The 27,059-nt window shown below is 38.2% G+C and overlaps 2 protein-coding genes across 4 annotated transcripts in view; both read right to left on the bottom strand.

The window, feature by feature from the left end:
• Nucleotides 1–7,629: 7,629 nt before the first annotated feature.
• Nucleotides 7,630–8,289, bottom strand: LOC137776990 (small ribosomal subunit protein uS2-like). The gene has a single exon (XM_068563726.1). The coding sequence runs from the start codon at nucleotides 8,287–8,289 to the stop codon at nucleotides 7,630–7,632; it is 660 nt and encodes a 219-aa protein (XP_068419827.1).
• An 8,515-nt stretch (nucleotides 8,290–16,804) lies between these two features.
• ZNF397 (zinc finger protein 397) overlaps nucleotides 16,805–27,059 on the bottom strand; it is a 50,717-nt gene continuing 40,462 nt past the window's right edge. For 2 of the 3 annotated variants that reach the window (XM_068563719.1, XM_068563720.1), the window contains exon 3: nucleotides 16,805–19,403. In XM_068563719.1, the coding sequence (XP_068419820.1) occupies nucleotides 17,392–19,403 (2,012 nt within the window). In that variant the 3' untranslated portion in view covers nucleotides 16,805–17,391. The remainder of the gene's footprint in view (nucleotides 19,404–27,059) is intronic. The other variant, XM_068563722.1, reaches the window with a different exon arrangement.

Here is a 27,059-nt window from a genome sequence, read left to right as displayed (position 1 = left end):
CCACGAGACTCTGGAGGAAAGATGTTCTAGGCATGGGAACAGCAAGTGTGAAGAACTTGATGTAGGAGCAATGCCTGATTTGTTCGAGACAGCAAGGAGGCCGGTGTGGCTGGAGCAGAATGAAAAGGGGGAAAGTAGTGGATGAAGCCAGAGAAATGAGTTAAGGGTGGAGGGTAGGGCCAGATCATGGAAGACCGGGTTAGCCATTGGTGAGGACTATGACTTTTACTTCGAATGAGATGGGAAACTATTAGAGGTTTTGGGCAAAGGAGTGTAATGAGTAGGTGCTGAGAATAGAACAAAGCAGTGTCCAGCTATCTTGTTTCTCTTTTTTTTTTGTTTTTGTTTGTTTGGCTGTGTTGGGTCTTCGTTTCTGTGCGTGGGCTTTCTCTAGTTGCGGCAAGCGGGGGCCGCTCTTCATCGCGGTGCGCGGGCCTCTCACTATCGTGGCCTCTCTTGTTGCGGAGCACAGGCTCCAGACGCGCAGGCTCAGTAGTCGTGGCTCACGGGCCTAGTTGCTCCGCGGCATGTGGGATCCTCCCAGACCAGGGCTCGAACCCGTGTCCCCTGCATTAGCAGGCAGACTCTCAACCACTGTGCCACCAGGGAAGCCCCTATCTCGTTTCTTTGAATTCTTTAAAAATATATATAATTCTATAATATACTATTAATATATAAACTAATATAGGAAAAGTTTAGAAGTAGAAATCACCCCAAAAGTCACCCATGAGTCCACATAGTAACAGCCCATTAACATTTTTATGTTCTCTCTATGCCTATATTATTCTCTATTTACCTATCCCCATCTATACCTGTTATACCATGTTTAAAACAGAAAGAAAAATCTAGAAAACAGTAAACAAAATGTCCATATCTTGGTTTGTTAATCTTAGTGCCTCTTTCCTCTTAACTTTGGATCAACTGTGCTTCTGCCTGAGGCTAGCATCTTCATTGGATCTAAGCCACCCTCTCACACCTACTCAAAGGCATACCCCAATAATCCTCACCTCTTGCATTATCAAATTTTTCTCTCCTGAATTTTTTAATTAGCATGCAAATATACTTTTTAAAAGTCACTCACGGGCTTCCCTGGTGGCGCAGTGGTTGAGAATCTGCCTGCCAATGCAGGGGACACGGGTTCGAGCCCTGGTCTGGGAAGATCCCACATGCCGCGGAGCAACTGGGCCCGTGAGCCACAATTACTGAGCCTGCGCGTCTGGAGCTTGTGCTCCGCAACAAGAGAGGCCGCGATAGTAAGAGGCCCGCGCACCGCGATGAAGAGTGGCCCCCACTTGCCGCAATTAGAGAAAGCCCTCGCACAGAAACGAAGACCCAACACAGCCATAAATAAATAAATAAATCTAAACTAAATTAAATTTAAAAATTAAAAAAAAAAAAAAGTCACTCACATAGCCTTCAGACCAAGATGACTAACCTGCCTGAACAAGTACAATACCAGACAAAATATATCAAACAGAAGCAAAGGATGGGAGAGACGTGATCCCTGAAATGGGAAACATGAAGCAAACTTGGGTTCCCTCAGTATACTGCCTGGAGAGGGTTTCTAGGCTACAGCACAGGGAGGGAGAACTCAAGCAGAGCTTGACCGTCTCCCTAAGTTGAGATGATGGAGCAAGGGGCCCTGAGAGGCCAAGTGACTAGATTGGCAGGGCAGAGTACCAAAGAGGAGAGACCTAAATGCTGGAGATCTGCAGAGGGTCCCTCACAAGTATTCAGTTGAGTGCTGATGAACACCTGTGTAAAGAAACTACCTGAGGTGGGGGAAAGAATCATCCAGAAGGATTAGGGGGAAAAAATCACTGGAACTCACAAAGTGCCAGTAGTAGTACCATCGGCGAGGGCAGAAAACCTCCTAAGTCACAGGACGTCAGAGCAATGGCTCTCAAACGATGGCAGTTTTATGCCCTGCCCCACCCCCGCCAGGAGACAACTGGTAGTATCTGGAGACATTTTTGGTTTTCATAACCAGAGGAGATGGGCTCTACTGGCATCTACCGGGTAGAGGCCAGAGATGCTGCTAAACATCCTACAATGAATTATCCAGCCTTAAATATCAATAGTGCGGAGGTTGAGAAACTCTGGGTTCGAATAGTAGTCTTGCCTGCATAGGAGAAAAAAATGAACCCTAGACTAAACACTGCCTGAAAGATACTTAATAACAAGACCTAAGAGGATAAAACTGCCCAAGTAATTTAAACACATCCCAGAACAAAGCTCAAGAATATATATATTAAAAATATTCAGTACCCAACAACATACAATACAAAATGACTGGCATCCAATCAAAAATTGGATAACTCATAAGTCATGCAAAGAAGCAGGAAAATACAACCCATAATAAGAAAAACCACTCAATCAAATTGACCCAGAAATGACAAAGAATTAGACAAGCTCATTAAGACAATTGTTAAACTATTCCATATGATCAAGAAGCTAGTGGAAGTATTGAACATGCTCAGTAGCAACATGAAAGCTATAAAAAAGCAACCAAATTAAGCTTTTAGAGATAAAAACTACAGTGTCTGAGATTTTTAAAAAACGCACAGATGGGATTAACTGTGGATTAAACATAATAGAAGAAAAGAATAAAAAAATCATGGTAGATAAGACATAACAAAAGAAACCATCCAAAATGAAAAACGGGCAAATAAAACACTAAAAAATTGAACAGAGCTGTAGTACAACTTCAAGCAGCCTAATATGTGTAAGAGTAATTAGAGTTCCTGAAGGTGAGGGGAGGGAGGAGGAATAGAGAAATATTTGAAAAAAATAATCTCTGGGACGCAGATCTTATTGGTAAATTTTTAGTAATGAAATACTTATACTAGAAAAAAAAAAGTCTCAATTACTTCAGCTTCCACCTTAAGAAACCAGAAAAAGAATAAATTAAACCCAAAGTAAAGAGAAGAAAAGAAATAAAGATTAGATTGGAAATCAACAAAATAGAAAACCGAAAAACGAGAGAAAAATCAATTTCTATACTCTATTTAAACCAAAAGCTAACTTTTAAAAAAGATTAATAAAATTGATAAACTTCTAGCCAGACTGATCAGGAAAAAAAAAAAGTTGAAGATACAAATTATAACAGGAATGAGAGGTGTGACATTACTGTATGTTACACAAATTCTTCTCCACATAAAGAGTGCTAATCAATGGGAATTCCCTGGCAGTCCAGTGGTTAGGACTCGGTGCTTTCACTGCCGTGGCCCAGGTTCAGTCCCTGGTTAGGGAACTGAGATCTCGCACGCAAGCTGCATGGTGTGGCCAAACAAAACAAAACAAAACAAGAGTGCTAATCAAGTTTGCTAACCTCCATATTGCTGATTTCAATATTCATTTATTGCTTATATTGCTTGAGCCATCAGCAGTATTTTGCATAATTGATGTATTTTCATTTGGCTTCAAGAAACAACATGCTTGGTTTTTCTCTACCTCGTGCGACATTTCTTTTCAGTCTCGATGCCGGTATTTCCTCACCTCTCTGGACTTCAGTATGTTGGAGTGCCTGAGGGCTCAGTGTTCAAATCTCTTCTTTTTTCTACCTATGTTCACTTCCTAGGTAATCTCATCTGGTCTTAGATCTTTATTACCTAGGACTCCAAAATCTATATTTCAGCCTAGATCTCTTCTCTGAACTACAGGCTCATATATCCCTTTGCCTACCAGACATCTCCACTTTGATACCTGCTTTATTCTGGGTTCCTAAGAAAACAGCATAAAATTAAACCTTATTGTTAATACTTTATTGGGGTGATGCAATCCCGGAACAGGATGACTGAAGGTAAATGGGTGGTGAAGCAGGGAAAAAGAGAGAACAAATACAGGTGGGTGTTACTGAGTGTCTACAGCGTAGGCACAGCTGTTTGCTTAGTCTCACTATCTTCAGAGGGCAAATGGCATGAACTATGTCATCTCACCTCACCATGGGGTAGGAGGAGGGAGAAGAATTTTCTGCAGGCTCCCCTCGCTCGCCCTCTGGTCAGTTTTCACCACAGAACATCAATTCCACACTTCCAGGTGCACCATTCAGCCTCTCCAGCAGTCAGGTTCCAAGACAACGCAATAGCACAGGAGGAGTGGCAGGCCAGAGATCCAGGGGGAGTCAGTTGCTCCCTCTACCTGCAGCCTGGTGGGCCTGCAACCTCAAAGGTTGGTGCAGGCAGTCTTCTTAGAGGGTCATCAGTATCACAGAGGAGAAAGTCTGGCCCTGCAAATAGGAGGAGGCTTATAAACTGGGCTTGGTACAGTGACTAATTAGGCATCTTAAACCCAACATGCCCCAATCAAATTTTTAATTTCTCCCCACACATGTTCTTCTTGTAGTCTTCTTCATCTTAGAAAGTGGCAATTTTGTCCTCCCAGTTGGTCAGGCCATAGCCTCCCTGATTTCCTGCTTACTCTGCCTCACTCAGTTCTCCCCACAGCATCCAGATCATGTAAGTCAGACTGTGTCACTTCTCTGCTCAAAATCCTCTTCCTTCTCGCTCTGTTTGAATGTCAAAGGGGCACTGTGTCTGCAACTTACTCTTAAACAATTCAGGGAAAACTTTACATATCTATATATATAGACATAGATATATCTGGGTATATAGCATAAGTAGATAGAGAATTATAAAGCAAATGTGATAAAATAATACTTGGGGAATCTGGGTGAAGCATATATAGGAATTCTTTGTTCTATTCTTGCAATTTTTCTATAAGTTTGAAATTATCTCAAAATTCAAAGTTAAAGAAAACTTAATGGCCCCGAAAGGGAGAGAGTGAATTACTAAAGGAAAATCAGGTAAGGTGCTGTTATTGAGAAAGCTTGGGGCAGGGAGAGGGAGAAGGGAATATTGAGAAAGCAGTTATAAATATCCCCTACAGCCATATTTAAAATGAAGATGAAGAGCTATGTTTATGGATGTGTAAAATGTTTATGATACGGCTTCCCTGGTGGCACATGGTTAAGAATCTGCCTGCCAATGCAGGGGACATTGGGTTCGAGCCCTGGTCCGGGAAGATCCCACATGCCATGGAGCAACTAAGCCTGTGAGCCACAACTACTGAAGCCCACGCGCCTAGAGCCCATGCTGTGCAACAAGAGAAGCCACCGCAATGAGAAGCCCGCGCACAGCAACAAAGAGTAGCCCCCGCTCACCACAACTAGAGAAAGCCCACACACAGCAACGAAGACCCAACACGGGCAAAAATAAAACAAATAAATAAATAAATTTATTTTAAAAAATGTTTATGATACAACAATGGGAAAATTTTCACTTGCCATCATCAATATCATTTTTGGACAAAAGTACACAAATATATATGTAGAATGGCACTCATCAAAATACTAAGTTTGCTAAGTAGGTTTCTGGAGATAAATGACTTTTATCTTTATTCTTTTACATAGTATCTTTTTTTTTTTTTTTTTAACAGCAAGCTAGCAGCACATTTATAATCAGCAAAAAGAAAAAAAAATCAATAAAAGTTAAAAAAATTCCCATTTAGATCAGGGGTCAGCAAACTTTTTCTGTAAAGGGCCAGATAGTAAATATTTTCAGCTTTGAGGGCCATACAGTTTCTGCTGCAACTATGCAACTTTGCCTTTATAGCAGAAAGCAGCCTTAGATAACTCACAAACAAATGAGTGAGGCTGTGTTCCATTAAAACAGTGGCTGGCTGGCCTTCCTGCAGTAGTTTGTAGACCCCTGATTTAGAAGAATACTTTTTCCCTAAAGCATAGCTTACAGGAAAGGAATATTCCCATTCTTCTGGAGTTTTCTATAGGGCCCGCTTGACCAACTGACAGTCTGGGAATTCCACTGGCCCCATGTAATTAGCTATATCATTGAGTAAGCAGACTAAAATTTAATGAAAGCATTTAAACAGAACCACATTTATAAACAAATAACAAACACCCTGTCTGGAGAAGTGTAGTGTAAGTGATAAATATGCATTGTATGATATTGTAGACAGTTAGATTCAGTCTGCCTTCCACTGGATCCCAACTGTTGGAAAAAGATTCCTTTTAATACGCCCTGGAGGCTCGGATGCAGCTCCCTGACAGCTGGAGTGATCAAAGGCCTGAAAGGCATCCTAGGGAGATGCGGAGAAATGCGTGTGCCAAAATCCTTGGGAAAGCCATGCCTTCTGGTCTAGTTCCAGGAAGGAAATCTTCTTCTGTAAGGAACATAATCCACAGCTTGCATAAAACTAGTTGGGTAGTGTATTGTCTTTTTCTTTTACCTTGAAGAGATTGTGTAAGAGTGCTTTATTTCTTCCTTTAATGTCTGGAAGTATTCCCTGCTGAGATATCTGGCTTGGACTCTTCTTGATGGGAAAAATTTAAGTTGCAGATAATTTCCTTTTTTTTTCTTTTTGGCCACCCCAGCAGTGAAAGTGCCGCATCCTAACCACTGGACCACCAGGGAATTCCCAATAATTTCCTTAATAGACACAGAGCTATTTAGATTTTATATTTCTTTTCTTTCTTAAAGCCATTGAGCTGGACATTTTATTTATTTATTTAAATTAAATTAATTAATTAATTAAGTTTTTGGCTGTGTTGGGTTTTTGTTGCTGCGCACTGGCTTTCTCTAGTTGCGGTGAGCGGGGGGCTGCTCTTCGTTGCGGTGCACGGGCTTCTCATTGAGGTGGCTTCTCTTGTTGTGGAACATGGGCTATAGGAGCGTGGGCTTCAGTAGTTGTGGCTCTCGTGCTCTAGAGCGCAGGCTCAGTAGTTGTGGCGCACGGGCTTAGTTGCTCCGCGGCATGTGGGATCTTCCCCGACCAGGGATCGAACCCGTGTCCCCTGCATTGGCAGGCGGATTCTTAACCACTGTGCCACTGGGGAAGTCCCAGATTTTATATTTATTATTGTGTTAATTTTGGGTAAATTTTATAATTTTTTAGGTAAAATTATGAATCATATCCTTTATATTACACCTGTAGTTGCTGTAGATCTGTGCTGATGGCCACTTTTGCATTCCTTACATTGACAAACAGGACTTCTGTTTCTTGATCAGTTTTGCTGGGGGATTGTCAATTTTATTTCCCAAAAATGAGCTTTTGGCTTTTCTTTTTTAAAATGTGTGCTTTCTATTTCATTAATTCATGCTCTACTATTTCCTTCCTTCTATTTTCTTTTTTTAAAGAAACTGTTAATTTTTCATCAACTTCATTTCCATTTTCTCTTTAAGGTCTATGGGAGAACAGCTTAAAGCCAATCAGGGCTTCCCTAGTGGCGCAGTGGTTGAGAATCTGCCTGCCAATGCAGAGGACATGGGTTCGAGCCCTGGTCTGGGAAGATCCCACATGCTGTGGAGCAACTGGGCCCGTGAGCCACAACTACTGAGCCTGCGCATCTGCAGCCTGTGCTCCACAAGAGAGGCTGTGATAGTGAGAGGCCCGCGCACTGCGATGAAGAGTGGCCCCCGCTCGCCGCAACTAGAGAAAGCCCTCGCACAGAAACGAAGACCCAACACAGCCATAAATAAATAAATAAATAAATAAAATTAAAAAAAAAAAAAAAAGCCAATCAGTGGTCGTCCCTCCCCATTCAGTGTCCTGAGCAGTGGGAGCTGCAGATCAGTCTTCAGGTGGGAACTGCTGAATAGGCACACAGGGCACCTACACACCTGTAGACCAGTCTGGGATCTCAGGTTGAGTAGCAGTAAACTCAGGAGCTAGAGCTGTCCATTCGCACCGAAATTCCTCCTTGGTCACAGCCTTTTCAGCAGTGGCCTGCTCTTCCTTTTCAGTCTCTTCCAGGTGTGTGTGGAAGTAGAGACCAGGCATGACCTCCTGTGGGTGTCCACGGGTGACAGTGCCACGCATGCGCAGAACTTCCAGGGTCAGCACCCACCACCTCGGACCCCCTGAGTGAGCTCCCTTGTTGCTGTAGGGAATGGCAATGCCCGCAGAGCACAGAGTTGAGTCTGTGTTACACAGAGCAATGGTGGGCAGGTTAACATAAGACACCTGTGTGAGAGGCTGGTGGGCAGCCCTGGGGTCAGTAACCACCAGAAGTCTCTGCTCCTGGAAGGCTGCCTGGATCTGGTGAGTAAAGCTTCCAGGAGTGACACAGTCAGCAGTAGGAGTGGCTCCAGCGGCAGCAGCAAATTTCAGCACAGCTTGCCGGCCAGTACTTCTGGAGGTTACGACACTGACATCAGTTGAGTTTTCAGTGGCATCAATGGCACAAGCTGCCAGAAGAACCTTCTCCCAGATTCTCTGCAGATTTATGAGGTAGATGCCATCACTTTTCCTTTTGTAGAGGCACTGTTCCATTTGGAAGTCAAGGCTGGTGTCACCCTAAGTGGGTTCCTTTTGTAAGGAATTTGAGGACCTCCTCTTCCTTCATTTGCAGGACATCAAGGGCTCTGGACATTGTGAATATTTCTCTTTAAGTTATGATGAGAAACCAGAACAACCCTTATGGACCTCATCCTACTTTCTTTAGATTTACTTGCTATTCTTTTTCTAACTTCTTGTGATGGATACTCAAATCATTGAATTTTAGCCTTTTTTCCCCTAATAATATCACTATTATCCAGATAAAAATATATTCTAATTTCTATTGTGCTTTCTTCCTTTACCCATGGGTAATTTAAATTGTTTTTCTTAATTTCCAAACATTTGGGAATTTTTAAAAATGTGTGTGTTATTGATTTCTAGCTAATTTCATTGTTATGTGAAAACATATGCTAAGTCTGTGCTGTCCAATATGTAGTCACTAACCAGATGTGGCTATATAAATTAATTAGAATGAATAAAATGTAGTTCATCAGTCACACATTTAAGTGTTCAGTAGCCACGCATGGTTAGTGACTACTGTGTTGACCATGGTGTCTATTGTATTGAACAATGCAGATAGGACACAGAAAATTCTATTGCACAGCCCTACTCTAAATGATTTCAATCTGATGAAATTTGTTGAGGCTTGCTGCGTATGCTTGCTGAATATACAAACCTGCATATGCTCAGTTTTGGAAAATGTTCTCTGTGCACCTAAAAAGAATCAAGGTTTCTGTCATTGTTGGTTGTACTGTTATCTAATATGTCCATTAGGTCATTTTGTTAATCATATTGTCCACATATACTATATTCTTAGACATTTTTTCTGCTTGTCCTCTTTTACTAAGAGAGTTGTGGAAAAGTCTCCGACTAGGATTGTAGATTTATCTCTTTCTCATTTTAGTTTTGTCAATTTTAGTTTTATATACTTTGAAGCAAAATTATTAGGTGTATACACTTTTAGAATATTTCTATTTTCTTGGTAAATTGACTCATCAATAGAAATGCCCCATTTTATCTCTAGTAAGACTTTTGCTTTAAAGTCTACTTCTTGTTTGCTATTGGTACAGCTATTAGCACCTTTCTTTTGGTTAGTGTTTGAACACAGTATCTTTTTTCCATACTTGTATTTTAAATTTCCTGGATTCTGGTAGTTGTATCTCAAGTAAGTACTACATGATTAATTTAAAAAATTCTAGTCAAGAATCTTTGTCTTGTGTCCACTTGCATGTAATATAATTACTGGTGTATTTGGGCTTACATCTATCATGATCCTATTTGTTATCTATTTGTCTTGCCTATTTATATTCTTTTTCCCTTGCCTTCTTTGAGATTAATCAACAATTTTTATTACTCCATTTTACTTTTTGTTAATTTGTTAGTTATATTCCTCTTTTACTCTAGCGATTACAGCATGCACCCTTGGTTTATTAAAACCTAATATAAATTAGTACTTCTACCATCTCTCTGAGAATGTATTTAGTTCCTAACTTTAGGCATTATTATCTTTTCTTACAGTTAATATTCATTTAGATTTACCTTCAGATTTGCACTTTCCATGGCTCTTCATTTCTTCCTAAACTGTTTTTTCCTTGTGTCTGAAGAACTCTTTTTAGTATTTTTTTGTTTGAGTATGTGAGCAATGAATTCTCTCATTTTTGTTTGTCTGGAAATGTCTTCACATTGTCTTTACTTTTGAAAGTTATACTTCCAAGATATTTCATTATCTTCTGGCTTTATGTTGAGAAGTTAAACCTCAGTCTATTTGTTGCTTATTTGAATATAATGTTTTTTCCCCTTTTTTCGATTTTTCTCTTTTTCTGTGCTCTTGTTTGGTACTATGATGTCCCCAGGTATACTTTTCTTTGTAGTTTTTGGTGTCTGTGGTGCTCCTTTAATGTATGACTTGATTAGTCATGAGGGTTGGAAAATTCTTGACCACTCTTTCTTTAAATATAGCCTTTGTCCCATCATCTCTTATTTCATTTTGAGACTCAGATTATGTGTATGTTAGGCCTTTTTTTCCATATCAGATATGATTCCTATGCTCTCTTCTGTATCTTCTATAATTTTTTTCCCTCCATGTTTCAGCCTTCATGTTTTCTACTTATGTAGCTTTCACTAACTCCCATTTCAGTGCATCCAATCTGCTAGGTACTTCATGTAAGTGGGATCATAAGATATTTGTCCTGTACCTGGCTTATCTCACTTAGCATGATGTCTTCAGTGTTCCTCCAGGATGTAGTGTATATCAACATTTCTTTTCTCTATAATGCTGAGTAATATTCTATTGTATGTATACACCACATTTTGTTTATCCATTTATCTGTCAATGGACATTTAGGTTGTTTTCAGCTTGTGACTATTGTGAATAATGCTGCTATGAACATCAGTGTACAAATATTTGAGTCCCTTCTTTCAATTATTTTGGGTATATACCCAGAAGTGGAATTGCTGGATCATATTGTAATTCAATGTTTACTTTTTTGAGGAACCACCATACTGTTTCCTACAGTGGCTGCAACATTTTACATTCCCATCAGCATTGTGCAAGTGTTCCAACTTCTCCACTTCCTCACCAACAATATTATTTCCTTACTTCCTTCCATCCCTCCTTCCTTTCTTTCTTAAATAATGGCTATCCTAATGATCAGTGATGTTGAACATCTTTTTATGTGCTTTTTGACTATCTGTATACCATCTTTGGAGAAATGTCTATTCAAGCCATTTGACCAATTAAAAAATCTGGTTAGTTTTTGTTGTTGTTGAGTTGTAGAGGTTCTTTATATATTCTGGATATTAATCCCTTATCTGATATACGATTTTCAAATATTTTCTCCCATTCCATTGATTGCATTTTCATTCTGTTAATAGTGTCCTTTGATGCACAAAAGTTTTTAATTTTAATGAAGTCCAATTTATCTATTTTTTCTTTTGTTTCCTATGCTCATGTTGTCATATCCAAGAAATCACTGACAAATCCAATTGCATGAAGACTTTCTTAATGTTTTCTTCTAAGAGTTTTGTAGTTTTAGCTCTTATGTTTAGGTCTTTGATCCTCTTTTTTTTTTTTTTCGCCATGCTGTGCAGTATGTGGGATCTTAGTTCCCTGACCAGTGATCAAACCCGTGCTCCCTGCAGTGCAAGTGCAGAGTCTTAACAACTGGACCACCAGGGAAGTCCCCTTTGATCCACTTTGAGTTAATTTTTGTATATGATGTAAGGCAATGGTCAACCTTCATTCTTTTATATGTTGATATCCAGTTTTCCCGATACCATTTACTGAGAAAACTGTCTTTTACCCATTGAATGGTCTTGACACCCTTATTGAAAATCATTTGACCATCTATGAGTGGGTTTATTTCTGGGCTCTCTATCTTATTCCATTGGTTTACACATTTGTCTTTATGCAAGTATCACACTGTTTCTATTACTGTAGCTTTGTAAGTTTTGAAATCAGGAAGTGTGAGATTTCCAACTTTGTTCTTTCTCAAGATTGTTTTGACTATTGAGGGTCCCTTGATATTCTGTATCAGTTTTAGGATGGATTTTTCTGTTTCTGAAAAAAATTGTGGGGGTTTTGATAGGGATTTCACTGAATCTGTAGATTTCTTTGGGTAGTATTAAACATGGGATATCTTTTCACTTATTGGTGTCTAATTTCTTTCAAAATGTTTCGTAGTTTTTAGTGTACAAGTCTTTTGTTTCCTTGGTTAAATTTATTCTTAAGTATTTTATTATTTTTGATGCTATTTTAAATGGAATTGCTTTCTTAATTTATTTTTCAGGTTGTTTATTGTTAGTGTATTAAAACATAACTGATTTTTGCATGTTGACTTTGTATCCTACAACTTTGCTGAATTGATTTATTAGTTCTAACAAGTTGTGTGTGTGTGTGTAATTTTAAGGACTTTCTGCATATAAGATCATGTTATCTACAAAGAGAGATAATTTTACTTCCTGTTTTCCAATTTCAAGGCCTTTTATTTATTTTTCTTGCCAGTTGCTCTGGCTAGGAATTCCAGTACTACGTTAAAGTGGCAAAAGCAGGCATTCTTGTGAGGAAAAGTTTTCAGTATTTCACCTCTGAGTAGACGTTAACTGTGAGTTTTATATATATGGACTTTATTATGTTGAGGTACTTTCCTTTATTATGTTGAAGTACTATTCCTGGACTGTTGAGTGTGTTTTTTATTTTTTAATCATGAAAAGGTGTTGAATTTTGTCAAAAAAAATTTTTTTTCTGCATCAATTGGGATGATCATGTGGTTTTTATCCTTTACTCTGTTAATATGATGTATTACATTGATTGACCCATCCTTGCATTTCAGAAATAAATCCCACTTGGTCATGGTGTATAATCCTGTTAATATGTTGTTGAATTCTGTTTGGTAATATTTTGTTGAGGGTTTTTGCATCAATATTTATAGGAGATATTGGTCTGTAGATTTCTTTTCTTGTAGTGTCTTTGTCTGGCTTTGGTGTCAGGTTAATTCTGGCCTCATAAAATGAGTTTGAAAGCATTCCCTCCTCTTTAATTTTTTGAAGGAGTTTGAGAAGGATTGGTGTTTCTTCTTTAAATGTTTGGTAGAATTCACCAGTGAGCCATCTGGTCCTGGGCTTTTCTTCGTTGGGAATCTGCTTACTAGCTATAGTTCTATTCAGGTTTCCTATTTTTTGATGATTCACTTGGTAGGTTGCATGATTCTAGGAATTTGTCCAGTTTATCCAATTTGTTGGTGTACAACTGTTCCTAGTGCTCTCTTATGATCCTTTTTATTTCTATAATATTCACAGTAATGTGCCCTCTTTCATTTCTGACTTTAGTTATTTTGAGATTATACGTTTTTGGAAAGAATATACAGAGCTGAAGTGACCTTCTTATTACATCATACCAAGTGGTTCATGATATCCACACATCACTGGTGCTGTTAAACTTTAGGCAGTGCTTCTCTGGCAGGTGTAATTTTTGCCCTCAGGGGACATTTAGCAATGTCTATTTTTGGTTGTTGTAACTGGTGGGGCAGGGGGAGGATTGCTACTGGTATTTAGTGGAGAAAGGCCAGGAATGATACGTAAAATCCTATAAGTGGAAAAAATAGCCCCCACCCCCAACAAAGAATTATCTGGCCCCAAATGTCAATAGTACTGAGGTTAAGAAACCTTAGGTTAAAGTAGTTTTTGCCAGGTTTCTCCACTGTGGTTACTATTTTTCCCTTCCCATACTCTATTCCTTGGAAGCAAGTCAACAGGTCCAGCCTCTTCTAGGAGTGGGAGGTGGGGATTAAACTCCACATCCTGAGGGGGGAAAATCTACATATATTATTTGGAATTCTTCCATAAGGAAGATTTGTCTCTTCTGCCATATTTATTTATATCAGTATGGACCCATGTATATTTATTTGGCCTTGGGAACACTTTCAGGTTGGCTCCTATGTTCCTTTGACCTGCTCCCAGTGTTTTGTTTCTTGAGTTCTTGCTTACTTTCTGGTGCTATAACATGCTCCTGGCTCATCTTGTATTTTCCCTGCCCTAGCCCTAGAATCAGCCATTTCTCAAAGGAGCACTGGTTCCTTTTATTTGTAGAATGCTATCTACAAACCATGAGCTAGGTATGCCTATTGATACTGGAGTATCATTGCCCTGGGTCCTCTCAGAGAACAGAGCTATGTTATATATGTATGTATATGTGTGTGTGTGTGATATATATACACATATATATATATATATATATATATATATATATATATATATATATATATATCACACACACACACATATATATATATATTTACTAACCCATGTATACACACATTCTGTAACTGTTTCTGGTCTATCCATCTGCATGGGTGTGTGAATTTATATTAATGTCTATGACTCTAATGATTCTGGTAGTTTTTGATTTGAACACTGGACATTGTGCATGAAAAGTTAGTTATAGCCTCTGGATGAGGTTGTCATTCTCCAGACAGGATTCACCCTTTTTTCTCTTCTCATTGGCAGCTAGATTAGGAGTAGATAACTTAATTCACTAAAAGGCTGACCTGACTTGAGATTGCATTTCAGACTTTCTTTAGACTTGGTCCACACATATTTCATTCTTATTCTGAGGGTATATATAGCCTTTTAATGTTTACCTTGAAATTGTGGGGTGTTTATAAGAACACTTCCTACTTGGCATGTCCTGTATTCCCAATTTTTATCCACTATCACAGTGAGTTTGCTGAGTTCCACTTGACCTTCCAGTGTCCTTTGGTTAGATTTCTTGGCCTTTTGCCCTGCTAGTTTGAGAATCAGCAAATGCCTGGGGGAAATCAACTGGCATAAAATGTCAGGTCCAATTCTCTGTGTTTCTCTTCCCTTTTTACTCTGTATACTTCACTACTGTTTAAATTTTTACAGTAGGCAGTGTTATTTTTGTAACTCAGAAATGACCTAGTGAGCAAGTAGATTTAGAAAACTGGGGGAGAGTGAGGAGTGTAGGATAGCAACCAGTTATTTTATCTGGATGGCAAGGTGTTTAGTAGGGGATTCAGGAGGAAGATATCATGGGTGTGTGTCAACTTCATGAATTTGAGTTTACTTGTAGGACACTAGATAGTAACGTGTAGTAAGCAGTTGGCTCTTAACGTTTATTCTCAGGAAAGATGGCTAACCTTCAGATATAAATTTGATCATCTTATTTTTTCTTCTTCACTTTTAAAATTCCCTAAAGAACAGATGATAATTGATTGTACGCTTTTTTTTCCCTACTCACTTCTCAACCTATCATCATGTCTATGCATTTTAGCTCCTCTACTTCTGGATCTTGTGATTTTACTTCCAGACTTCCCAAATAGTTTTCCTTTCTGCTCCTCCTTTTAATTTTAGACTCTTCTGAAAGCAGGAAGATGATCATGCCATTCCCTGGTTCAAAGATCTTAATGGCTTCCCATTACCTTGAGAATAAAATGCAGAAATATGAAATCTATTCCAACCATACCTAGTACTTTTCTGTTTTACAGATGACACTAAACCCCAGAAAGCTGAAGTGTCTGCTTGTTTAGCATCACATTTCTTTTTCTTTTAATTTTTAAAAAAATTTATTTATTTTTATTTTTGGCTGCGTTGGGTCCTCGTTAATATGTGTGGACTTTCTCTAGTTGTGGCAAGCGGGGGCTACTCTTCGCTGTGATGTACGGGCTTCTCATTGCAGTGGCTTCTCGTTGTGGAGCACAGGCTCTAGGTGCACGGGCTTCAGTAGTTGTGACACGCAGGCTCAGTAGTTGTGGCTTGAGGGCTCTAGAGTGCAGGTTAGTTGCTTCACAGCATGTGGGACCTTCCCGAACCAGGGCTCGAACCTGTGTCCCCTGCATTGGCAGGCGGATTCTTAACCACTGCGCCACGAGGGAAGCCCTAGCATCACATTTCTTAACTGTCTTTTCTCCTACTTCATTTTAATTTCCACGTTATTCTTACTCTTTTAAGTACATGCTTCAGTCATTATTTTCCTAAACACTTGAGCATGAGGGCAGGAATCATTTTTTCTTCAGCAGCACTTGGTACAGTCCCTGACACTGAATATTTATTGAATTAATGACTAAGCACCATACTCTATGTCACTTCTTATATTTTCTTGCTTCTGTGCCTTTGTTGATTATTCCTTCTCTGCCTTTATGCCTCTACTCCCATCCTTCAAAACTCAAATCTCAGGAGCTCCACAAAGCTTTTCCTTTTCTTTCCAATCAGAATTGAACCCTACCTCCTGTGAGCTCTTATAAGCATCTTGCCTAACTTTTATGATTATATTGAGCCATATATGTTCTGTATACATCAGCCTTTATCACTGTACAACACATGCTTTTTGGGGACAGTATATTCTTTGTGTATACTACAAAACCTAAAAAAATGCCTTGCACATAATAATTTAACAATGTATGTTACATTAAAATATTAATTGGATAATTATGGGGGATAGTCAAAGTAAATGACAGTAGCAGGATTTTAACAAATGGTTAATACCACAAAGACAATTTTTCTTATTTTTAAAAAGTGTTTCTGTTTTTCAGTTGAAAACATTGTGTACACATGGCGTATTATCAATATATATGTCAGAAATCAACAAACAAAGTCTGATGAATGTTGCCATTAAAAAAAAGATCAATAGGTCTTTTTATTTTTAGACAGAATATGCAATATAGTCATGTGGGTGTTACTTTAGCTAACATTTTTGTTCCATCTATAGATGACAGACAGGATAAACATAGTAGTAGAGAAATATTCACACTTTAACATATGGAATTATTTTTTAAAAAATTGTTTCACATATTTAGAAACTGTAATTCAATGGTAGTGTTGAAGAAGTAATTTCAAACCACTGAAGTTTATGGATGGGCTACATTATTAAGAGCAAAATAAATTCATGTTTGCTGTGAACACCACAGGAACTTGAAAACTCATGCTCACTAGGAAGACCAAAACTTGGCCCCCTCCCAAAAAAAAGGATATTTCAGAAAATGGGGCACTAGAGTTACGCAGTTAGTAAGTTTAATACCAGCATAGCATAGCATGTTCACACAGTGGGAATTTAATAACTAATGTTTGCATAAGATAGGATTCTCCAGCTGTCAGGAGGTAAGTGGTATGCGGATTATCAGAGTGAATGCCAATTAAGATATGGGAAGGGTTTAAGTTTTCCCTACAGTCTCTAAAATAACTTCTCTGATATGCAATAGGTGAGCTGGGCTCACTAAAGGTTTGAGATTATAACACTAATACATTTCCTTCTGAGTTCTGATTGCACACAACACCACACTGATTTTTACAGTATCTGATAAGGTTCTGCATTAATATGGTTAGACATTTCTTATAATGATAAAACTTTCCTCTTGTGTAGTGTTTGAATAAAAGACTAGAGCTTTCCTTACATTACAGCAGATAGAAATTTTTTCCATTGTTTCTGACATTCAGTAAAAATTTTTTCACATTGAAGGTTTTCCAACAACTCACAGGATTCATCCTCAGAAATTTTCTTTAGTAATGTCTGAGCTCTGAGTTAAACTTTCATTATAAAAATTGAATTAATATGCTTTCTCTCTAGTGTGTGTGTGTCTTTTTTTAATGTAGCACAAAAGTTGAGCATTGATTAAAACCTTTTTCATAATCATCCATAGCATTCATAAGATTTTTTTCTGGCTGAGTGTCTCTGGTACTGAATAAAGTTGGTGTATACACTAAAGGTTTTCCCATATTCAACACATTTAGAGTGTCTTCCCCAGAATGGACTTTCTCATGATTAATAAGATCAGAGAGTTGGCTAAAACTTCTGCTACATTGAACACACCTGTGGGGTTTCTCTCCAATGTGGATTCTCTGGTGTTCAGTAAGATCAGTACATGTGCTAAAGGCTTTCCCAGACACATCACATTTATATGGATTCTCATTAGTGTGGATTCTTTGATGGTTAATGAGATCAGAGCGCCGATTAAAGCTTTTGCCACACTGATCGCATGGATATGGTTTCTCCCCAGTGTGGATCCTCTGATGTAGGACAAGAGCTGAGCACTGACTGAAAGCCTTCCCACATTCATTACATTTATATGGTTTTTCCCCAGTGTGGATCCTCTGGTGCTTGATAAGGTCGGAGTTCTGACTGAAACTTTTGCTGCACTGTGTGCATAGATATGGTTTTTCTCCAGTGTGAATTCTCTGATGAAGAATAAGGTCGGAACTCTGACTGAAGGCTTTCTCACAACAATCACAATGATAGGGTTTTTCCCCAGAGTGTACTCTCTGATGTTTAGTGAGGTCTGAGCTTTGACTAAAACTTTTATTGCACTGATTACATGCATACGGTTTCTCTCCAGTGTGTATTCTCTGATGTTTCACAAGGTCTGAACGACGACTAAAACTTTTAGTACAATCGTTACATGGATAGGGTTTCTCTCCAGTGTGGATTCTCTGATGCAGAATAAGGTTTGAGCTTTGACTAAAGGTTTTCCCACACTCATCACATTCATAGGGTTTCTCGCCTGTATGAATTCTATGATGTTTAATAAGGTCTGATCTTCGACTAAACATTTTACTGCACTGGTTACATGGGTAAGGCTTCTCTCCAGTGTGAATTCGTTGATGATTAACAAGATCTGAAAGTCTACTGAAGGTTTTGCTACACTGATTACATGGATAGGGTTTCTCTCCAGTGTGAATTCTCTGATGCAGAATAAGGACTGAGCTCTGATTAAAAGCTTTCCCACATTCATTACATTTATAGGGTTTCTCTCCAGTGTGGATCCTTCGATGTTTAATAAGGTCTGAGTTCTGACTGAAACTTTTGCTACACTGATTACATGGATATGGTTTCTCTCCAGTGTGGATTCTCTGATGTAGAATAAGATCGGAGCTCTGACTGAAGGCTTTTCCACACACATCACATTTATATGGTTTCTCACCAGTGTGGATTCTTTGATGTTTTATAACATCAGAACTCTGACTAAAATGTTTGTTACACTGGTTACATGTATAAGGCTTCTCTCCAGTATGTATTCTTTGATGTTTAACTAGGTCTGAGCGCTGGCTAAAACTTTTACTACAATGACTGCACTGATAGGGTTTTTCTCCTGTATGTATTCTCTGATGTATAATAAGATCAGAGCTCTGACTGAAGGCTTTCCCACATTCATCACATTTGTAAGGTTTTTCACCAGTGTGGACTCTTTGATGTTTAATAAGGTCTGAGCTCCGACGGAAACTTTTAATACACCAATTACAAGGATAGGGTTTCTCCCCAGTATGAATTCTCTGATGCAGAACCAGGGCTGAGCTCACATTAAAGGCCTTTCCACACTTATCACATTCATAGGGTTTCTCCCAATGGGTTCTTCGATGCCTAATAAGGCCTGTACTACAAGCAAAGTTTTGCCCACATTCATCACAGTTATGTTGTCTTCTTTTGAAGAGGTTCTGATCCTTTTCATTGAATTTATCCCCAAATCCACAGAATTCTCTGCATTCATGATCCTGGAGAACATCATCTCTGGGGTTACGAGACTCTTCAGTCAATGGTTCAATTTTTGCTGTAATTTCCTCCTTGGAAGCCAGCTCTCCAACCTTGGCCTTAGTTTCACCATCTAGAACAATAAAATATAAATGTAATGTGTTCTCCATACTGTAAGAAAGTTTCAGGTGAAATAGATTAGTATTTTCCTATGAAAATACTAAAAATTATCTTCTGAGAGGGAAATAAAGAAGAATCAACAAGTAATGGATAATCGTTTATTGAAGTGGCTTATCAGATATATTCTGTATATGTCTGTCACAGGAGAACTGGGAATACTGAAACCTAATTACAGTGATAAGGAAAGTTTGACTATATTAGAGCTAATACATAAACAACTTACTGACGTATATAAAGTAGTCAGTATGAATGAATACGTGGGTGAAGGAGTGGGGGAGGAGGTGAAAGGGAGGGAGAGGAGGAGGAGGCAGTGGCAGCCAGGCTGTCACTGTGAGTGTATACCAACCAGGCTGGTCACATGTTGTCATTAGGGGAAAGAAAGAAGCATCAAGCCCAGGAATGGTTAGAAAAGAAGCCTGCATTTTCAAAAATAGGTCTACATAGTCCTCCACCTCTTTTGCCCTGATTATTAGAAGGAATTGGCCTAGAAAACATGATCCTTTTGGGAACAGCCATATTCAGTGACCAAACTTCCTTACTAAGGTATGTGGACCAGTAAAAAGGTTAGGGAGGTAGGATCAGAAATCTCTTTTGAGTTGATTTTGAGGAGATTATTCCTCTGCTCAACAATACCAGAGGGCTGTAATGGTAGAGAACATGGGAGCTCCATTGAAATTCTTGAGACTATCATTCCATTATTAAGTGGTGTTTACTATAAAAGGCACACCATTCTCAGACTGCAAATGATCTAGAGAGCTGAAAACATGACAAAGATTAATTTCAAGGGCTAAAGTCCAAAATCCCAAGCCTCCAAGTGGAGGCTTATCCTCTTTGCCAAAGGCAAAGGGTAATGGAAAAAGTAAAGTATTGCGGTAAATCTAAATGTGTATATACTGAATGATATAAGCAATATGAATGTCTCATGGATTTTACAATATATATGTAGAGTTAAAATACATGGCAAAAATAGCACAAGAGGAGGGAGATAAATAGAACTAAAATATTACAAGGTCTTTGGGTTATCCTAGAAATAGTAAATTAAGATAAACTGTAATAAATCAAATGTGTATGTTGTAACTTCTAAGGCAGCCTTTTTCAACTAGGGTTCCACAAGAAAATAAAAAGAAAATAATTTGCCTATTTTCTTAATTCTCCCAAAGATGGTAGATACCAAGTAAATCAATAGATGTACAGGAGAAACATTAATATGTAAGTTACAGTGGATGCCTTAGAGCATTTTGGCTTAATTCTCTCACAGAATCACATTTGAGAAAGGCTGCTATTAGGTGACAATTAAATAACAATAAAAGGGTGTATAAACAATAAGCTAATAGAGAAAAAAACGGAAAAACAAAAAACTTGGTAACATAATTAAATTAGGCACAAAGGGAGAAAAAAGAAAAACAAAAAAGAAACAAAATATGGGAAAATAACAAAAAATAAGATGGTACATTTAAATCCAAACATCAACTATGTTACATGTAAATTAACTACTTCAATAAAAAGCAAAGAAAGACCAACAGCTAACATCATACTTAATGGTTAAGCATTAAATGCTTTTCTCCTAGGAACAAAGGAGGAAAACAAGGATGCCCTCTCTTACTACTTGTATTCAATATTGTACAACTTCTATTCAATATTCATAGACAATGCAATATGACATGAAAAATAAATGAGACATACAACAAGTCAAACTGCCTTATAGACTATGCAGTCACGTATACAGAAAATCCGAAAGTGTCTTTAAAAAGTTATTAGAATTTGTAAATGATTTTATTAGTGCAATACACAAAACCTGATTGTATTTCTGAATACTAGCAATGAACAATTAGAACCTAAAATTAAAAACAATTTTTTTCAACTGCACCAAAAAAATGAAATACTTAGAAACAAATTCAACAAAATATGTGTAATATCTGCATAATGAAAACTATAAAATGTTGCTGAGAGAAATTAAAGATCTAATAAATAGAAATATATGCCATCATTTACATATAGGAAGATTTAATATTGTTAAAGTGATGAAATTCTCCCCAAATTGATCTATGGATTCAATGCAACCCCAATCAAAATCTCAGCAGGCCTTTTCGTAGAAACTGACAAACCGATTCTAAACTTTGTGTAGAAAGGCAGAGAAGGGTCAAAACAATTTTGAAAAAGAAGAACAAAATAAGCGAGCTTATATTCCCTGATTTCAAGCTTTACTACAAAGCTACAGGAATCAAGGCAGCGAGGTACTGGCATAGGATAGACATATCCATTAATGGAATAGAACAGAGTCTATAAATAGATCCAAACATGTATGTACAACTGACCTTCAACAAAGTTGCCCATATAATTCAATGGTGAAAGGGTAGTCTCTTTTCAAAAAAAGTGTTACAACTGGATATCATAATAACAAAAATTAACTGACTCTTTCCTTATGCTATACACAAAAATTAACTAGAAATGTAATATAAACCTAAATATAAAAGCTAAAACTATAAGACTTCTAGAAGAAAGCAAAGCATAGATGACTAAAATTAATGCACAGAACTGAGTAAATAAATTTGTGTTGTTTAAGCCACCCAGTCTGTGGTTTTGTTATAGCCCTAGCAGGCAAATACAGCATGTTTTTGAACTTTATACATTTATGGAATCATACCATACGTATTCTGTGACTTGTTTTTTTTACTCAACATTATGTTTGGAAGATTCATCCACAGTCATGTGTGTAGCTGTAGTCCATTCATGTTCACTATTATAGTGTGACATATACCACAAGTGATTTATCCATTCTTCTTCAATGCATAAGAACATTTTGCTATTTCAAACAATGCTGATATGAATATGCTGGTACGTCTGTCTTGATACACATATCCAAATGTTTCTCTAGGTTATATAAATTTAGGATCAGAACTGTTAGGTCTTCAACTAGACTTTTCCAAAGTGGTTAAGCCACTTCACACTTCCATCAGGTGTATATAGTTCACATTGCTCTATTTTCTAACCAACATCAAGTCTATTCTCTTTTTAACCCAATGCAATCAGGCTTTTATCTCTGTAACTCCATCAAACCTGCACTTATTAAAGTCCCTAATATGCTCTATCTTGACAAATCCAGTGGTCAATTTTCAATCTTATTCTTGATTTTTTTGACATAGTTGACTACTCTCTTAAATCATTTGCTTTCTTCCTGCTAACTTACCTTTCTCCTGCTCTCCATACAACAGTCAGAGTGATCTTTACATGTTATCCTGTGTAAAGAGTTCCAATGGTTTCCCATTTCACTGGGAATAAATTCTAAGTCCTTACCGTGACTTAGAAGTTTCCATATGATCTGGTCCCTTTCTTTCTCTCTACCCTCATTTCATTCTAAACCACCCCTATCACCTGTCTACCCCAGGCTTACTCTGTTCCTGCTATATCTATGGGCCTCTGACTTTTGCTATTCCTTCCACCTGGAAGACTCTTCTCTCAGATGGTTACATGGCTTATTCTTTCCCTTCGGTTATCTCTCTAACCAACTGTTACCACCTCAGAAAGGCACAATGCTTGGTGGGCCCTGCATTTTTGAGGCAACAGATACCATAGTAAATGTGCTGAAATGATCAATTTGAGTAACTTGCAAGGTTGCTACTTTTTTTTTTTTTTTTTTTTAAGGTTGCTACTTTTGAGTGAGGCTTAGAGTAAAAAAACGTTCTGCAGTAGGACCATGTTGCAATGCAAGCTGTCCTGTCACATGACCCTTATTAACCAAGATAACCAATGGTATTGGAAGTGTCTGCAGCAGTCATGGTTGCTGTATGAAGCCTCTTGCAAGCCTCTATAAGAGAACCACAGTGGAGTAAGGTCATACTGTCTTCTGCCAACAATTTTCTAAGTGAAAAGCAGATCCTGGCTTGCTTTTGGGCACTAATAGAAACTTAATGCTTGACCACAGGGCACCAAATAACTATTGCAAACTGACCACTATGTATTAGTTGTTATTTGACCCATCAATTCATAAAATTGAACATACAAGCCAGTATTCCATTATAAAAGCATATCTGGAAGACAAGTATATTCCATGTGCGAGTGACTCAGATTCCCATAGGACTTGTTCCTACTGCTCCACTACCTCTCCCCCTCAACCTATATTCATGGCCCTATGGGAATTCCCTATTACCAGTTAACAGAGGAGGAAAATGTACAGAACTGGTTTGTAGATGGGCCTGCCCAGTGTGTGGGCACCAGCTGAAAGTGAGTACCTTTCACTTACACCCCCACTCAGGGGTGGCCTTAAACATGCTGGTAAAGGCAAATCCTTCCAGTGGGCAGAATTTCAGGTATACACCTGGTTGTCTACTTTCCATGGAAGGCAATATAGCCTAAGATACATGTATATACTGATCCATGGATAGTGACTAATGGGTTACTTGATTAGTTAGGTACCTGGAAAGAACAAGATTGGAAGACAAGAAATGAGAATTCTGGAGGAAAGGTATGAGGATGAACCAAAGAATGAATATGTTTGTGGCCCATGTGAATTCTCACCAAAGGGCATCCACTGTGGAGAAGCCTCTCAATCAGAAGGATGGGCACGGTGATTCATATTATGAATGTCAATCAGCCTTTTTACCAATGTTTGCCCAATGGACTCATGTACAAAGAGGTCATGGCAGCAGGGATGGAGGCTATATATGGGCTCAACAATATGGACCTCCACTTATCAAGGTTGATATGCCTATAATCATTGCTATGTGCCCAAGTAGCCAACCACTAAGGCCCTAATAAGGTACCATTCCCTAGAGAGGAACCAGCTAGCCACTTGGGGACAGATTCATTACATCTGACCCCTTTTATTATGGAAAGGGCAGCAACTTCAAAGGACTAAGTACATAGTCTAGATACAAATTTGCATTGACTTAAGAGAATGCCGTATTTATTATCATGGTATTCTCTATAATATTACCTCCAAAGGAGTCATTTTACAGGGAAGGAAGTTAAGCAATGAGCTCATACACATATAATTCATGGGTCTTACCGCATGTCCCATCATCCAGAAGTAAGTGGATTGTGATAATGGTGGAATGATTAAATGTAGGCTCAGTTACAGGACAAGCTAGACAACAACATCTTGATAAGTTTGGGGTGCTGTCATACAGGATGCAATATATGCATTAAGCTAAAGGGCGATAAACAGTGTTGTCTTCCCCATGGCCATAATACATGGGTATAGGAACGAAGGGTGGTAGAGAAAGTAATAATATCTCTTCTTACTATATACCTCATAATCCACTTATATTATTTTTGCTTCCTATCCCTATAATCTTGGGCTTGGTGGGTTCAGGGTTCCGATTCTCAAAGGAAAAATACCTCTACCATGGGACAAAGTCATAATTTTGTTAAATTTGAAGTTGAGACTGCTTCCTGCTTCAGCATTTTGGGCTCCTCAAACTGCCAAACCAGCAGGCGGAGATGGGGTCACTCTACTGGCCAGAATGACTGATACCAATCACCAGTGGGGAAATGGTTGCTGCCACTGGAACTCAGAGGACTCAGTGGGGGTGCCTCGTAGTTCTCTCATGTCTAATAGGCCCAGTCAATGGTTCACGGAAGTAACCTGAAAGAGGCAGGATCATCAAGCACTCAGGTCATCTAGAAAAGGTTTATTTTATTTGACTAGATAAAGAACTCTGTGCCACTGAGATTCTGGCAGAAGGTAAGGGCAATACGGAGTGGGTGATGGAAGAGGATAGTTATGACTATCAGCTTAGGCTTTGTGTACGCTGTTCTCCATCCCTTGTTGATTCTGTAATCCTTCCCATCCTCTTTATGAAACTTTGAATTACCCAATTTGAATGAGCCATCTGTTTCCTGCCAGAATCCTGACTGATACATCCTCTATAACCATTATCACTATCTGATACTATACTGTATATTTATATATTTCCTGTTTCCCCTACTAGAATGTAAAGTCCTTGAGGGCAAAGGCTTCTCTGATTAGTTCACTGCTACAACCCCAGAACTTAGAACAGTGGCTGGCACAAAGTAAACCCTCAGTAACTAATAATATTATATTAATGGTTAATAATCATTAATAAGCTATGATCTTATGAACTAATAAACATTTACCAACAATAAATATTTGTTGAACAGTTAATTAAATGATTTGAAGGATACATTAATGTATTGATGTATTAATGTATCCAGTGACTATCTCTAAATGGTGGAGTTGTAGGTTATTAAAATTTCTATTTTGTGCCTTTCTATATTTTATAAATGCACTTTAATATAATTATATTGCTTTATCATAAAAAAAAGTTATTTTATACACACTCTTAAGAGACACAAACACATATAGTATGTATGTCAATTTATGTTAAACAACAAGGAGGAGGCAGTGATTCTCAGTGATTCTCAGGAAAGAAGAGAGCTAGATGCCTTAGAATAGACTCTTAAGGAAAAACAAATTCTAAATACAGGAGAGAGAAACTAAATAAAATAAAAGATACTCCAAAACTAAAGACAGACAAAAGATTTAGAGTAAAAGAAAAGGACAACAGAAGGTTAATTTCATAGGCAAAACAGCAGTAATGGGAAGACCAAAATCAAAAAGCAGCAAAATATGATGCGGAAATGAGAGCCTGCAGAACATCTGAACAAAGTCAGCACCAAGATTATCTTACTAAAAACTACAGTGACTACCATTCGTAAAGAATTTACTACCAGCCAGGTATGTGCTCAGAGCCGTATATATGGAATCTTATCTAGTGCTTGTGGTATCTGTTATAGTAGTAATGGACCCCAATGATCCTATCTCCTAATATCTATATCCTTGTGTAGTTTTCTCCCACAATGACTCTGGAATTGGTCATGTGACTTGCTTTGGTCAATGAAATAACAAATGTAATGCAAACATAGGTTAGAAAAGTGCTTATGCATCCCTCTCTCTGATTTTAAAAACTAGCTGCCCTGTGAAAAAGTCTAGGCTAGCCTGCCAGAGATACGTGACCCAAGCTATAGCCAGCACCAACAGCTGGACATGTTATGACTGATACCAACATAGACCCTGGCCCTAGTTGAGCATGAGTGATTCCAGAAGAAAACTGCCCAGCTGAACCCAGCCCAAGCCGATGATGACCTACAGAACCATAAGAAAATAACATGGTTGAAAAATGTCTTAGTGTTTTAGGTCACTAAGTTTTGGGGTCCTTTATTATGGAGTAATAGATAGACACAACCCTCAAAATAACTTCCAAGGTATGAGTTATTATACACCTATAAAGTGAGGAAACAGGATTATTTTTAAAAAATGTAAGTAACTTACTGAAGCTAGTAAATGACAAAGCTAGTATTTGAATCCAGGTGTCAGACTCCAAAACTTTTAACTATGCCCCGACAGTACATGAGGACTTGAAAAGATTTTAAAGGGCAAATACCAAACACTGACAGATTGGTAATAAGGTGATTATAATGGGAAAAATGGATGACACTGGGGACTTAAGGAGAGGAAGGAAAACCAAGAGAATTTGATTGCCAGAATGTACAATAAAGCCATGGGCTTGGAGCACAAGAGAAATGGTACTGCCTAATACAGTGGGGGGTAGGCAATGAGGAATACCAATAGCACTTGAAGACACGAGGA

This window comes from Eschrichtius robustus, chromosome 14, assembly GCF_028021215.1.
Source record: "Eschrichtius robustus isolate mEscRob2 chromosome 14, mEscRob2.pri, whole genome shotgun sequence".
NCBI lineage: Eukaryota > Metazoa > Chordata > Mammalia > Artiodactyla > Eschrichtiidae > Eschrichtius > Eschrichtius robustus.
The sequence above is the reverse complement of the archived record's forward strand: the minus strand, read 5'-3'. Positions and strand labels throughout refer to the sequence as shown.